This window comes from Dermacentor variabilis, chromosome 2 (genome assembly GCF_050947875.1).
Source record: "Dermacentor variabilis isolate Ectoservices chromosome 2, ASM5094787v1, whole genome shotgun sequence".
In the NCBI taxonomy this organism is placed as follows: domain Eukaryota; kingdom Metazoa; phylum Arthropoda; class Arachnida; order Ixodida; family Ixodidae; genus Dermacentor; species Dermacentor variabilis.
In genome coordinates this window covers 197,726,679-197,742,591 of record NC_134569.1, presented here as the reverse complement: position 1 = coordinate 197,742,591, position 15,913 = coordinate 197,726,679, and the positions used below count along the sequence as shown (strand labels likewise).

The window sequence follows — 15,913 nt, the reverse complement described above, 5'->3', positions numbered from 1 at the left end:
CGTGTCTGGTGTGTAAGGCAAAACCGTATAGATGGTATGGGAAGGATCGCGAGCGTAGAGAAGGAAGTATGGTGAAAATAATGTAGTACTTTGTCTAGCCGTATTATATGCGTACGGGACAAATGGGAGGATGTTGTGCCAGTTTGTATGCTCCGATAAAACGTACATGGCCAGCGTATTACCAAGGGTGTGATTGAAACGCTCCGTAAGCCCTTTAGTTTCAGGATGGTACGCCGTGGTGGACCGGTGAACTATGCGGCATTGAGCAAGCAGAGCTTCAACCACCTGCGACAAAAATACACGGCCTCCATCACTCAGCAGTTACCGAGGTGGGCCATGACGAAGAACGAAACGATGGAGCAGAAAGGATGCAACGTCACCGGCGGTCGCAGCAGGTAGAGCAGCGGCTTCAGCATAGCGCGTACGGTGATCAACTGCGACAATAATCCATCGTTTGCCAGCGGGTGTTAGCGGTAGCGGCCTCTACAGGTCAAACCCCACACGGTCAAAGGCACGAGCAGCGCGCGGAAGCGACTGTAATAAACCGTGGGCCCGATGAGGCGGGGATGTGCGGCGTTGGCATTACGGGCACGAGCGGACAAGCTTTTGGAGAAAAGTCGACATTACTCGCCAGTAGTAACGTTGCCGCAGGCGCTCATACGTCTGCAAAACGCCTGCGTGTGCACATTGTGGATCAGTATGGAAAGACGCGCACATGTCGGAACGCAAAGTCCTAGGGATAACCAGGAGCCACTTGTCACCATCGGGCTGGTAGTTGCGTCGATACAAGAGGTTATGCCGGACAGCAAAATGGGCAGCCTGGCGACGCAGGGAGTGGAAGATGCAGGCGAGCCAGAAAGGAGATCCAAAAGGGAGGCCACCCAAGCATCCTTGCGTTGTTCTGATGCGAAGGTGTCGATATGGACCGAGGATACCGCCTGAATGGTGGAGAGGGAGGCAGTGTCGGCTGGCCGCGGATAGCGGGACAGGGCGTCAGCCTCTATGTGCTTGCGACCTGAGCGGTAGAGGACGTGTATTGAATGCGCAGAGCCCAGCGGGCAAGGCGTCCAGACGGGTCTTTTAAGGACGATATCCAACAAAGGGTGTGATGGTCAGTAAGCACATTGAAAGCCTGCCGTATAAATAGGGGCGAAACTTCCCGAGTGCCCAAACAATGGCCAGGCATTCTTTTTTGTGACGCTGTAATTGCGTTCCGCTTTGGTCAGCACACGACTGGCGTAAGCAACGACGTACTTGGAGTAGCCAGACTTTCGCTGCGCAAGGACAGCGCCAAGGCCGATACCACTGGCATCGGCATGAACTTCAGTTGGGGCGGTGGGGTCGTAGTGTCGCAGTATAGGCGGAGACGTCAGGAGAAGGAGTAAGGCCACCAACGTGGTGTCGCACGCAGAAGACCAGAAGGATAGATCGTTGGCGCCACTTAAGAGTTGTGTCATAGGTGGTATAATCGAGGCAAAAATGCGAACAAAGCGTCTGATGTAAGAACAGAGGCCGATAAAGGCGCGGAGTTTATTAGGTTTAGGAAACTCTGACACAGCGCGAAGTTTTGATGGGTCGGGGCAAATGCCATCTTGTGATACGACGTAACCTAGCATCATGAGCTTGCGCGCTGCGAACAGGCACTTTTTCTGGTTCAGTTGCAGGGCTGCGTTGGTGAAGGACGTCAACACTTGCCTAAGGGGAAAAAGGTGTGTGCTGAAATCAGGGGCGAACACAACGGTGTCGTCGAGGTAGATAAACACGTGCTCCATTTTAGGCCGCGCCAGATTTTGTCCATCCTTGTTTCAAACTTAGCAGGTGCATTGCATAGGCCAAATGGCATCACATTAAATTCGTATAAACCATGTGGAGAAATGAATACAGTTTGAGGGCGATCAACTGCTGGCATCGGGACCTGCCGGCAGCCCGAGCAAAAATTCAACGAAGAGAAAAATTCAGCGCCTTGCAAGCTGTCCTGGGCGTCTTGAATGCGCGACAGAGCATAGACATCTTTTCGCGGTATCATATTACGAAGGCGATAATCCACGAAGAACCGAATGGAACCATCTTTTTCGTGAAGAGAACCACCGGTGATTCCCAGGGCTAATGGAAGGTCGAATAACGCCACGCTGAAGCATGCCGTTCGCGTGTTCACTGATCACCTGACGCTCCTTGGCGAAGACGCGATACGCGCGCTGCCGCAATGGCGCGTTGTAGCCAGTGTCGATTTGGTTGGTGCCTGATGGTCGACATGCGAACCAGAGTAGGCTGAGCGACATCAAAAGAAGAACAGAACTGGGCAAGCAAGTGAAGAAGCTGGGAGCGCTGCTCGGAAGTAAGGTCATCGGCGATTAAATGTGTGAATAAGTCAGGTGATGGCGAAGCAAAAGCAGGAGTCGGTGAGCTCTGCATAAGAAGCATCCGGCACATCGCTTATAAACATGTCATTAGGAGGCTGAGCCCCGCCAAGTGCTTCGCCGCAAGGATCCTTCATGGCTGTAGAAAGTGGATTGCAGACAACGATGGAGCTGAAATGTCAAGCGTCGCGAAAGGGAGGGGAACGCCTTTGCGGGTTATGAAGAGTTCCGAACAGCTGCAGAGGACAGCGCCTTCAGAGAAATCACCACAGAAGACGGGAACAACGGCAGACGAATACGGCGGTATGGCGATGCCTTCCCGAAGGACTAGCTTAGCGGGAAGAGAAGTGGCGCCGACGAGGGGTACGTCACACAGAGGCGATAATTCAACTTCAGCACGTGCACTACTGACGACGGCGTTATTTCGCGAAAGAAAGTCCCACCCAAGTATCACGTGAGAGCAGGACTGCAGAACCACCAATTCCCAAATATAGAGAACGCCCTGAATAACAGCTCTAGCTGTGCATGTGTCTGAAGGCTGAACTGGCTGGGCGCTTACTGTGCGAAGAGAAAACCCAGAAAGTGGCGTCGTGACTTTTCGTAAAGCGCGAGAGAGGCGTTGGTTTAGGACAGACACGCCTCCTCCAGTATCAATTAGCGCAACGGTAGGGACGCCGTAAACAGTAGGGTTGACAACGTTTGAAGGCGACAATGGAAGACTTGTACAGGTCGATGGCGACGCGGTTCCTGCCTCCTGAACTGCGGCGCTTAGTTTTCCTCTTGCGTAGGTGAAGGGCGCTGACGCATGGGGGACAACGAGCGGCGACGCGGGAAAGATGATCGACGTGTAAGGACCGGGCACTCGGCTGGTGGCCTGTTCCACTGCCGACTAAAATAAGTGTCGTGGAAAGGTTGCACGTAGGCGTAGCGAGGTGACTGCACAAACCCATCAGAGTGCAGCATGCGGCGGCGGCAGAGACGTGCAACATGGCCGGAATACCGCAGGAATAACATATGGGCCTGTTGGGTTGCTTGCGCCAAGGATTAGCAAAGGCATCAGCAGGTCGATGAACGGGATGATTAACGGCTGGTAGCGGCCGAGGATGTAGCGCAACGAGTGGTTGAAAAGGAGTCTACGCGGGGACGGATGCGTAAGTAAGTGGAGCGGCGACAGGGTACTGCTGATGCGGCATTGGTTGAGCCTCAGTAACTTGGTCTCCAATAACCCGCTGGAGCAAAGGGGCGAGCTTTGTAGGAGGATGTTGCGGCAGCGACTGCTGTTGGGGTAGCTCAGCGAAGTGTAGTAGAGAAAGCTGACGAGCAACTTCCTCCCGCACGAAAGCTTGGATTTTTGTGGGCAGGGGCGAGCGATCAGAGAAGACTGACATGGAAGAGGGAGCCTCGTCAGCCACTGAGGGGCGCCTGGTGAACTCGCGCTGTCTCCTGAACTTGTCGTAGCTTTGGAACAAGTTTACGAGCTCTGCTACGGTGCGCGGACTCTTGGCGATCAACATTTGGAAAATGTCATCGGCGATGCCCTTCAAAATGTGCTTCAATTTGTCATTTTCGGGCATAGAAGCATCCACACGTTTCCATAGGTCGAGAACCTCTTCGATATAACAGGTGAATGTTTCACCGGGTTGTTCCTCTCGTAACAGCTGCTCGGCGCGCAACTTCAAAACGGTGGGGCGACCGAAAACTGCAGCGAAACTGGTCTTGAACGCGGACCAGGAGTGAAAGTCGGCTTCGTGATTTTTAAACCACAGGTGAGCCACTCCCACAAGGTAGAAGATGACGGTATTAACTTGGCGGTATCGTCCCATCGATTGTGCAAGCTCACACATTCCTAGGTAGACAACCAGTCACTGACGTCCTGCTCATCCGTACCGCTGAAGGTCCCCTGGATGGCGTTGCGGGACAGCGCCAGAGCAGGCAACGGAGGGTGGCGACGTCGTCGGCTGGGGAGAGTGAGGTATTACGGGAGGCAGATACCGCGACCGGAGTTGCAGGGAGTAGATGTTCTTGAATTCCCGGCACCTTCCACCAATTCTCATGGGGTGTATTGAACAGTTCAGATGGTAGCGTCTGTTCGTAACGGAGAAGGCAGATGACGCAGAGCAGGAACAGCCGGTTTCTGGAACGGCTGGCACGTGTACTAAGCACTGCCGATCCGGCTGGCTCACTGGTTGCACTGCAGGCATGGAACAGGCGATCTGGTTGGCCTTGTTCTTGTACTCTTCTTCTGCATTACAGGTGCTATGTTTACATATTGATATGCTTTTAGGATTAGTGTGGCTGCGGATCGGCTATTGTCTTTTGGAACGCTGTATATATTTAGAATGTAGACTTTGATCTTATCGCTTATTTGGGGAGATTCAGGAAAAAGTATAAGACATCATCTCGTACTTAAAGTCTATTTGGTATTCCGTAAGGTTTCTTTGAAACATCAGCGCTCTAGCTCGGGAGTTGCCGCGTGGTAGAATTTTATTGCAGGTTGTTAAGCACGACACTTCGGCTCGACACGCGGCTCTAGGAGGGCCAGGATATCTGGTTTCATTATGTTGGCTCGTGCATTCCAGGGCTCGGTGTTTCTGTCTAAAGCTTTCGCACTTGCAATGCCGTAGAGTTATGGGCGCTCCGGCCATCACGGACGTTGATGGGGTTCAACACGCCCAGAGCCTACGCGACGTGATCTTATTGGGCGCCCTGTAGTATGACGAACTTCTGCATTAATTGCTATTATCTTAGGTGACTCGTCATTACCTTGCGGGTCTCAAAGAATTACAGGCGTCCTTTTTACTTCATCTTGTCCGGTATGGATTGCTAGAAATTGTAATGCGGCACATAAAAATGCAATAATTGGAGTTTGTTTAACTTTCGTGGCTAAGTTATTTATATAGGTTAGAATTTTTACGATCACCGTTTCCAGCTTAGTTATACACGAGGCCGACGCGGTTTCCAGCTTGGCTATACGCGAATCTATCCCTTCAGCTTTTCCCCCCATTGAATCTGGTGGGCTAGTTGACATTCGCATGCTTCCCTGTATCTTGTCAGTTTCTAAACTCTCTACCTCAGGCTCGGCGCAGGCCATTGATCCATTCGTCCTTTGAATTTGTCGGATGTCGGTTGATATTAATTTGCTTTATAGCTGTCGAATTTTGTCTTTGGCTTCTTCCAACTGATGTTCAAGTAATTTTATCTTCTCACCTCACCTGTTGGTACTGTTTCGCCTAGGCCCAGGGTTGCTCTGTGGGCTTGCTTCCTCCCCAGGCTCCTTGTCTGGATCGGAAGTTTGAGCGGTCCCCTCATCATCCCGAAGTTGATCGGTCCCTCCGCTGTCGGGCTTCTGTGGTAATCTCCGGTTGAAGGTTCCTTTGAGCCGTCGGTTTTGTTTGCTCACCCAGCTTGCCGTCTTTGTATGCCACTCACTTGTCGGTGCGGTCATATAAGGTGAAACCGGATGATCTGCCTAAATATCTAACCCGGCTTCGACTTCGGCCCCAGAGCGGAGAGTAGTTTGATCGGTCTCGAACGGTTCCTTAAGTTCTTTGCCTCGTTAGTGCGCGCTAGCTCAGGCCGACTTCTATGCCTCCTTTGAAATAAATTCTCTCTCTCACGCCTACAGTAGGTTTGATTGGCCACTTTGGTGGTTGAAGTTGGTGTCTGTTTCTTGGTGTTGTTGTTTGTATATGGTCCTGTCAATATGTTTGGGTTGAAAGAAATGGCGATAGCAGCTGCGGCTGCTGGTCAGGTGTTTTCGGTGACAAACCACGCATTGCGGAGTGCACGTTGGTTTTTCTCCTTTGGTGGAGGTGCGTGTTCCTCCGCGCATCTGCTGCACCTGCGGGCTTGCGGTTGAGGGCACATGTCTGCGCAGTGCCACAGCTTTCGGCAGTTAAAACATGCCTCCAGTGTCTCCTTGAAGGGATTTACGTTCAGGGTAAATGTATGGGTTCAGGTATCGAATTAAGGTCTGTAGGTCCTTTCCAGCGAAAGTGATCATGAGGTGATTGGATTTGCCCAGTCTCCTCGCATTCACTATTCGTAATTGCGGGGTCTTGCTTGACAGTTCGCGTTGGAGTAACTGGTCCGTTTCGTCAGTAAAAGCTTTGTACAGTACCCCTCGTATAAAGCCGTCGAGGGCAGGCACCTACACCCACCAAGGCATGTTGCTGTTGTATTTCTCACTGCGCAGCTGTGCGATAGTCCGATATGCATTGGCTCGCTCGCTGTCCGGCGTGCTAATTGTGATAGTGTTCTTAATAGTGCGCACTTTCACCTGATAAGCTTGCGCAGCGGCGATTTCGGCGGCCGAATTAATCGCCTCTAAGAATGCGGCGAGACAAATCTTGGATAAGTTCCCAGCACATTTAGTTCGCAGCACTATCTTGCAATCGTCCTCGGGTAAGCGGGTAATGCGTTTTGGCCACGCCAGTCCCGGCAGACGCACCTTGCTTTCGCGGGAGCCGAGGCACCCGCGAGGTCGAACTTTCCATTAGGCCCGGGAAGGGCAGTATTCTTGCGTCCAAAACGCTTTTGCAGGTTTAGTGGGTCGGTCGGTGCTTTAGGGTGCTGCCACATTCCATCGTTCAGCTCGGCAAGATCGATATACTCACCTTCGACGGCGTATTAGATGCATGTCTGTTCGTTCCGGGTTGGTTGGGCTAGCGACCAGCGCCGGGCTCCGTTGTTGAGCTAAGCAAAGGTTAGTGCCAGCGTTGGAGCGTCGTCGCTCTTGCCGAAATCGGTTAAAGCCGAGGAAACCTTGCTTCGCGAATTCCTCTAAAGGTCCCTATGGAGATATTCGTGGATACTTTTTCGAAAAGGTACTGAGCGCATGCGAGATGCGTCCGCACCCTACAAGAGGTCAACCGGAAGTCATGCAGGCCAGACGTGCGCGCACAAGAAACGTGGCAAAGAAAAGAAAAACATTTCAAGGGAGGGACTATAATGCTTTCGCATTCCCACACGCAAGTAGTCTTAAGTCTACCTGCCGAATTCTTATTTATTTACTTATGTTACGCTCGGTATCTCAAAAGATATCCGATTGGTTACAAGGCCACAAAATAAAGTTAATTGTTCGAAAAACCGTTGAAGATTATCGTCAAAATAAGCTAAATGCTCCTGGGAAGCGGATATTTCAAATGGACACACTTGCCTTACCTCTACAATGCACTGTTGACATCAACAATTGCGTTCCATGTTTTTTGCACAAATTACCGTCGACATGTTTTGGGCAGACGGCACGACAGTGTAACGACGACGATGGCGCTAGCTCGACTACAACAGCATGACGACCATAAAATTGCAACGATGGAGATGATCATACCGTGAAGATTCCAGCGTGCACAAGACGGCATGACGTAATGAAATGAAGACGTCTCAACTGAGAAGGCATGTCAACTACTGCAAACCTGCGCTTTTTTCTCCACTAGTTTACTTCGTGGACGCGGGTTACTCCTCCGGCCATTTCCTTTAAAGTCATGCAGATACCACGTGCTACAGAAGTCGGTCTTGGCGAAGCTGTGGTGCACTGGCAAAACTTAAATAGCGCATCTGGACAACAGGCGCGTAGGTGACTGCGGCCACGAACGCGCCCCACATGGTCATCTCGGGTGACAGAAAAAGACACCGCGCAGTGCCATGTCCGACCACACCATCTAAACACTCAGACGCCACGAAAGCATCGCGCGCAGCACGTGCATCTGCAACCGCTAGTGGCGCGTGGAGACGCAGGCATCGGGCAAATTCGTTGGAAGGGAGTACATGTACGTTTGCATTGGCGCCTTTGAATCGAAGGAGAAAGTGCTGCCGCCGAGCACCAAAAGGGCGAAACATCCAAATAAATCAGTTTGTCAGGAGTACGACGCGCGGGGGAGAGTGGCTCCATTATTGGGAATAGCTGGCGATGAGGGATTTAACGGAAGGCTTCCTATAGCGTGAACAAATTCAAGCTTTATTACGGTCAATGACGCGGTTTGAAATATACTAGGGCCCTAAAATGAAGCCGTCGCAAAGTGTGGTGTTATGGTGACGTTTATGAAACGAGCAAGAATGGCTGTCTTTGAGACGCATCGCTACAGCACAAGTGCTACGTTATCTTACATTCAGACAATTGTTGCATAATTTGCAAGGATGAACCATACAGTCTTATTTGGCAATATTTGAAGTGATGAAATTACATTATCGTCGCTAGCATCGGATATCGCAAATGCAAAATCAAGTTTGGGGAATGTTTGTGCATGTAGAGCATTAGCGTTAAAGGAGAGGTGCCGCGTCAGAATAAGATGGAAGTACTACAGCTTGCTATATATATATATATATATATATATATATATATATATATATATATATATATATATATATATATATATATATATATATATATATATATATATATATATATATATATTCACACACGCTTTGAATAAATGGAACATCTGAATTAAAAGATCCACTAATAAGCTTTTTTCTTTAGAGCGGAAGCTCTCATTGCGGTATTTCCACAGGAGAATTAAAATAACTTGAATTTGATTTATCCAATTTCAAACTAAATCTGAGATATAATCAAGTCATGCCTGCTTAGGGGAAATTGAGACCCTTGTATTCACAGATGGGCCTCCACGCAAAGCTCTTCCTCTCCGCTATTAAAGTTTAGCAGTGCGCCATTTTAGACTGAAGAAAACAAAGCTCTCGAACAACGCTTCTTAATTATACTGAGGGCGACGAAGTTACTCGAACAAGGCGCATCTATCCGTGTATGTTCCAATGTGCACCAACAGCATTTCGTAGAAAAGAAATTTACATGAAATTCCGTCTCGGTGGGTTGTGGAAGCGCAGTAGCCATATTCGCTTAGAGCTGGTTAAAGATGCCCGCAATAGAGATTAGTGAGAGACGATTGGAGGGTGGGTAACAGAAAAGTAGGGAGAACACAAGCAACAGAGGCGTACAAAACAATATCCCCAATATGGGCTCAGATAGTTGGATGCTGGGAATTTGTGGCGGCACAACCCACCGTCCAATTTCAAAGGGGACGCTCATAGCATGCATGCACCCATCCATTCGTCCGTCCGTCCCTTCGTCTATTCTTCCGTTGAAGCGGAAATACGTTCTAAAAAAACATGAGTATGTCTGGCACCACTGTAGCGACATCTTTTCTCAAGATGTGCTATGAAATAAGATGGTGTTTGTGTCAGGAGTTTCTCAAGCGCCTCGCTGTATCAGTCCTCGACGATCTCAAGAATGCGCCCTTAACAAATGTTGGGGGAGGATAAATCAGAAACAGTGCTATACGTATGGTGTCTCATGAGAAGACATAACTTCATGGCGTCCCGGCTTTTACTTTATATATTCAATATGTCTCTTACAGTGAATAACAATGATGATAATCGGTGAATTGTTGTTATTACCTACCAAGACAGAGTGATCTGTCACGAAGGCGAGGCTCACCTGTTCAGGCAATTAATCCCAACAGGTCCAATGTTGCCATGAGCTGCGTGCGATTGAAAAAAAAATCGGCTAACACTAATAAAATCGGTCTATACACATGGAAATGCGTGAGTTGCCCTCGTCTGTTGCCATTGTATCTACTTACTCCGAAAACAGCGTGTCGCATGTTTTTAACTCTGCGGCGTTTTTCATTTCTCCAAACATTTCCTTGGCATCAGCCAAGCGATTCCTCCGGACCAATGTGGATGAGCTCTGAGGGAAGTGTTTCTCCACCATATCGCCGCGAAATTTAATTCATCCTTACCGGTAGTGGGAGAGTATTATTACAGCTTATTATCGAAATTACAATATAGTGGCGTTGGAGAGGAAATTAAACAATATCGCTATTCTCTCTTGGTTGCAATAACGAAAACCCCAAGTTTTGGATGTACTGGACTATGTAGTCATCCTTTAAAGCTAACACGTTCGAGCAATCACTAGAGACGTCATCTCTCCTTGCTCACGGGAAGGTCGCTGAGGTGATTACATGCCAAAATAAGGTGTGGAGCATTTCACTGTGAGCCACAGGTTTATTTCACAAATCCGTATATTATGCAAAATATTAGCACATATCCTCTTGACAACTTTGCTAGCTTTCTTGAATCAAACTATCTATTGAAGCTCACAACACGGATTCCATAAAATATATGCTGTGAAAACCTTATTTATTTATCGCCAATGAAACATCATCCATCATACCTGTAGGTTGATTAAACGTATATTTTCGGACTTTTCGAAAACATTTAATAATTTATACCACAGACTAATTCCATAGAAATTGCACTGCATTATTATTCATTCGTCTAGCTTGTCTCAATTTTTTTTTACTAGCAGTTTGCTGTTCGTTACAGCAAAATACATGAGCTCTGAGGAAACCGCCATACGATCAGAGGTACTTCAGAGTACATTACATGGTCCCTTTCTTTTCCTTATCTAAAGTTATAATTTAACAGCTTGTGCTCCTTGCAATATCCTCTTTGCCGACGACTGTGTAATTAGCAGCGATGTAACCTTCACCAATGGCATGAATACCCTTTCTCTCGTTACCAATGTTAATCACTGGTGCATGGATATGAATATTAACAAATGCAAGCATGTGCATGTATGAAAAAACGTCAGGCATTGTGGCCACTTGTTGCTGCCTCTCTGGAGACTGCGTCTGTTTTTATTCTTACATACTCTGTCAATTTTGCTTTTAGCCCTGAAAAAGGTCGGTTGCGGGCCGAAATATCACATTCCATAAAAAAAATTTTTTTCTAGACGTGGATGAACCGTTGAATTATGGCGTCACATACATACACCTACACACACTTGCACAACACAAACACACACACACACATATGTATTTATATATATATATATATATATATATATATATATATACGATCATAGCATCAGAAGCCAGCAAACACACGAAGCACAACATACGGGAAATTACTTGTACTTACTACTTGAATTAAAGAAATGATAAATTAATGGAAAAGAATTATTAGATGAAAAAACAACTTGCAGCAGGTGGAGAACTCTCACACGTCTTCGCATTAGGCGTGCGATGCTCTGCGAATTGAGCTACCGTCGGCACCGTTCTCCCATGCGCTTTCTTGGGTACTTATGCAGTACTACTAGAACTAACCCTGGGAGTGTTATCCAGCGCCACCACTCGCAAACATTGACGGCGGATGTGGAGCTTTCTTTCTGCCGCAGGCGTCATGAGTACGTGATCTTTTTGGGTGAAGCCAACTAGTCCATATACTCACACGTGGTACCTGAAGGCATCAGTGTGGCTGGATTTGAGACCCTGGTTAGTTAATGAACGAGAAGATAGGGAGTTAACTGAGGAACCGGATATTTATTAATTATAGCATAAGAATCCAACAAAGAAAGACACAAGCGAACACACAGGGGAAATTGCTTGTACTTATTATAGGAATTAAAGAAAAGATACATTTTTGATAAATTTAAACATCGCATTACGCGTGCGATGTTCTCTCTCTCTCATATATATATATATATATATGTATATATATGGTCCAGCTGGCTTTCACCTTGTTCACATTTCTAGCTTTATTCCAGTACCTGTGCAGCAGTTCATAGACCTTACAGAATTGTCACGGTTTCTAACTATCTCAGGTGCCTTTGGTTGCATTTGAATGCCCACTTCCTAGGTTGGCGATCTGATGCATGTGTAATCAAATATGACAGCAATGCTCAAGAATAAAGCCAGTGAATTGTCTTTGCTCTATGGCACCTTTTCAGGGGGCTGGGACGCCGGCAACGGTAGGCGCGAGCAAAGTATGATACCGAATGTACTACCTGGGCAGAATGTGCTCTCTGGTGACATCCCCCGTTCCGCATCCGATGTCCAGAAACTGCTGATCGGGGTCGCTAGCAGGTTCCTTCCACTCGAACGTACGTAGGAATTCGAGGAATGGTTTCTTGTTTAGTGCGATCTTGCTTGCATATGCACCTACTGCGTCGTTTGTCATGAACGGGCCAGCAGCGGCGGCTTCAGTTACCGGGGAGGAAGTAACTGTCCCTTCAGTTGCTTGTGCGGGCATTGTAACTGCGTAACTGAAAATAGAGCACTATCATTATTTTAGCGTCGTTATTTCGTGGAAAGTAGGAGCAACGCTTTTTGTACAACTTTGTAAGGAACTACAGCACTAAGATATTTATTTTCCTATTTGTAAACATATAAAGTAATATTCAACAATGTTTCTATAATTTTCATTGCAAGCACGCGGCTGAACAAGCACTTGAAATAGCTTACGCGCATTTGATCGATGGAATAAACATACGTTATTACGCATAAGAAATATCGTGCGAGAAGAGACGAGTAAATATTCTGTAAATGTTTCCGTCTGTCAGTCTGTCCGTCTGTCAGTCTGCTACACGAACCCAGTGACTGAATTTGCCTGCTGGTTTCGGCCATAAGGTAAATGCTAGTGGCCTTGACGACGTCCTCGTCGGTCCATCGTCGCTCTTTTCGGCATTTCTCCAAGTTCGCCTGTATGTGTAGAAGTTTCAGCACCCTTTTCATGTAAAAGGTTCCATTCAGGTCGCTTATCTTTTACCGCAAAAGGCCTGTTCAATTTTGGTGACTTTAGCATTGGATATGGTCGACTTGTTATACTCCGTACCCAATCATGAATTGATGCCGCGTGTAAAAGACAAATACCCACGAAAATTAACCATGTCTGTAAAAAGCTTTATGAACTTCTTAGCTTCATGTCAGTTCCACCTTAGTAGCCTGGGCAGAGGGGAAGGGATTTACATAATAAATCTGGCACTTGCATTGGTTCTCGATTCGCATCAGGTCTTTGCAATCTTCTTTTTTTACTTGCTTGGATAGGGTTAAGAAAGAAACAATGTTCCTGTAGCTAAGTTTTTTATATACGTAGGTACTTATCTTTTGCTAGCTGACTAATTCTCGGAGCAGAAAAGGACTAAAATAATTTATCTGCTCAAGAAAATAGGGTGTCAGCTCAGTTTCACGCATAATAGTTCCGCAATATAATTTCTTACAGCTTCTTGACGCGCAGTGTATTTTCATGCAAGTAATTTATAGTGGTCCTTTTCTCCGAGAACGGAAAATGTTGATAAATTTTTATGTCTTTCGCTCTACGGTGCTGAAACCAGGTTGACTTTCAACATTCTCCATTTTGAAATCACGAAGTCATGTCGTTTTTTTTTTTTTCATAACAGATTGCTACATGACAGGCAGCTCGCTATTTAAGCAACGCTTTCTGTTTCACTGCCCGAAAAGTTCTAAGTATAATAAAAGCAAGATAGGCTCCCTACGACTTTACAAAAAGACGACAAAATTTGCCGCTGCGCTTTCTTTATACTCTCTCTCGCATAAGAGGATAGAAGTGTGCAATATATTTAATGCGCTGTTTTCTTTTTTCTTATAGCCGTAAATTCAAGCCCCTTTCTTTGTACGTCATAAGAACAAAAGGGAGGTTTATGAAAAAAAAAGGTTTTGGGAGATGGGAGATCGAACAAATGGGAGATCGAATTACTACTTCGTAGAACTCCTCGGATGCTATCGAAATGATCGGTATAAATACCCTCCCTCTGACAAGTCCTTAAACAAACATCAAGCAACTGCATGGAGACTTCTACAAATAAGCACCTTCCCTATACCACTAATCACGCACCGAATACACCGAGACGCATACACATCCCACTGTAAGACATACACGCACCACCTGCAGACCTTGACCACATTATATGGCCAAGCCCATCAGCTCTAAATAACATCAGACACAGCATAAACTGCCATGCTAAACTAAATACCACTGAGCAGCGGGAGGCTATACTGCTCAAGGAATACCCAGAATACCAGTTCTGGGCTGCCCGACTAGCGAAGGACGCCATTATGGTTCATGTCCTGATCTGCGTCTGAGGGAAAGGGAAGCTTTACGGAAGTAGCCTCCCAGCCCTTCGCACCCGGCAGGGACTTCCAATAAAGATGTGTAATCTCTCTCTTTATAAAACATTTTTCAGGGGTGTAAATTACAGGGCCAGTTGGTGTGTGTGTACACACACACACACACACACCAACTGGCCCTGTTATCTACACCCCTGAAAAATGTTTTAGAAAGAGAGAGATCACACATCTTTATTGGAAGTCCCTGCCGGGTGCGAAGGGCTGGGAGGCTACTTCCGTAAAGCTCGCCTTCCCGCCTCCAACGTAGTGGTGACGCCTCCAACGTCACCGTCGCCAGCTACGTCGTTGTCCCCTTACGCTGTGCAGCCCGAGGAACCGCAAAAAGAAGTGTAATTGACGTGCGGGACCGATGCCGCCCATGTTGAGCAGTGCGTGGCGATGTACGAAGGTGTGAGCAGAATCGGCAGATGGGGCCCTACGCCTATTCTAGCCTAGTCTGTTGTTCTACCTACGAGGCACGGCGAAGCTGTGGTCCAAAAATCGCGAAGAGGACTTAACCAGCTAGAAAAAATGCAAAGAGAAGTTGACATAGCTGTTTGGAAAACCAGCCGGCCGTAAGATTGCCGCAAATCAGGAACTGGCATCCCGTGCCCAATCCCCCACGGAGTCCTATGTCTCGTATATCCTGGACGTTCTGGCGCTTTGTCGTAAAGCCGATCACGACATGACCGAAGCTGAGAAGGCCGGGCACGTTTTGAAGGTCACCACTGGCAATGCCTTTAATCTGCGCATGTGAAAAAGCTGCTCTACAGCTGATGCTATCATCAAAGAGTGCCTACATTTCGAGCAGACCAAAACCCCACGGGTCTTGCAACCATTCGCCAGACTTCCCAGTACTGCCGCAACGTCGACGTGCGAAGATCAACCCGCACACCAGCATGCGTCGCCATCAGAGGACGTGTCTGCGAATCGTTCGACGTGAACTGGATACGATGGCGGCCGCCGCTTTCTTCTTGCGTAGCCCTGATGCTACCCCTTTTTCAGTTCCCCTCGTACAAGCTATCGTTCGCCAGGAATTTGAAAACATTAGTCTACGTTCTGCCTTTGCAGTCGCCGCCCCAAAGCCAACGAACGCCCTTCTATTTTCGTTCCACCACGACGCTTCTCTTCATGTTATCGCAACCCGACTGAGTAGAGAACTGCGGACGACCAGCCAATACGTTTCACCTGTCGCCGCACTGGTCCTTTCGCGCCATACTGTCGCAACACATCCCACGCCGACCAACCTGAGCCGTTTTGATAAATAAGCCCGCAATGTTTACCCCACCGCTGAGTCTAACAGCGCCGACAACTCTGCCTGGAACACGTGCTACAGTCGCTCACGATCGCGCGGCAATGGTGAGCGACTAGCTGTATTCCCTCCGGGACCCGACAGGACAGCATGGTCGCTAGGCTTTGCGGCTCCAGCAATTTGCGTTCACCACAAACACGTCCCCCATCTTCCCTTTCGCCGTAGCCACGATGCCTTTCATCACCTGCGGCTTTTGGCCGCACCCTTTCGGAAAGCTAAGAAATGCAGTACTTTGGGGTGGTGCTGCATAGCCTGCTACTGTAGCAAATCCTCTGTCTGTGCCCACAAATAAAATTGTCATTGACGTTAAAATAGCCGTCGTA

At 47.7% G+C, this 15,913-nt stretch overlaps 1 protein-coding gene across 1 annotated transcript in view; it reads right to left on the bottom strand.

Annotated features, from left to right (window-relative positions):
• LOC142571138 (juvenile hormone acid O-methyltransferase-like) overlaps positions 1 to 15,913 on the bottom strand; it is a 177,296-nt gene that overhangs the window by 83,004 nt on the left and 78,379 nt on the right. The window contains exon 2 of the mRNA XM_075679421.1: positions 12,160 to 12,417. Coding sequence (XP_075535536.1) covers positions 12,160 to 12,404 — 245 coding nt within the window. The 5' untranslated portion in view covers positions 12,405 to 12,417. The remainder of the gene's footprint in view (positions 1 to 12,159; positions 12,418 to 15,913) is intronic.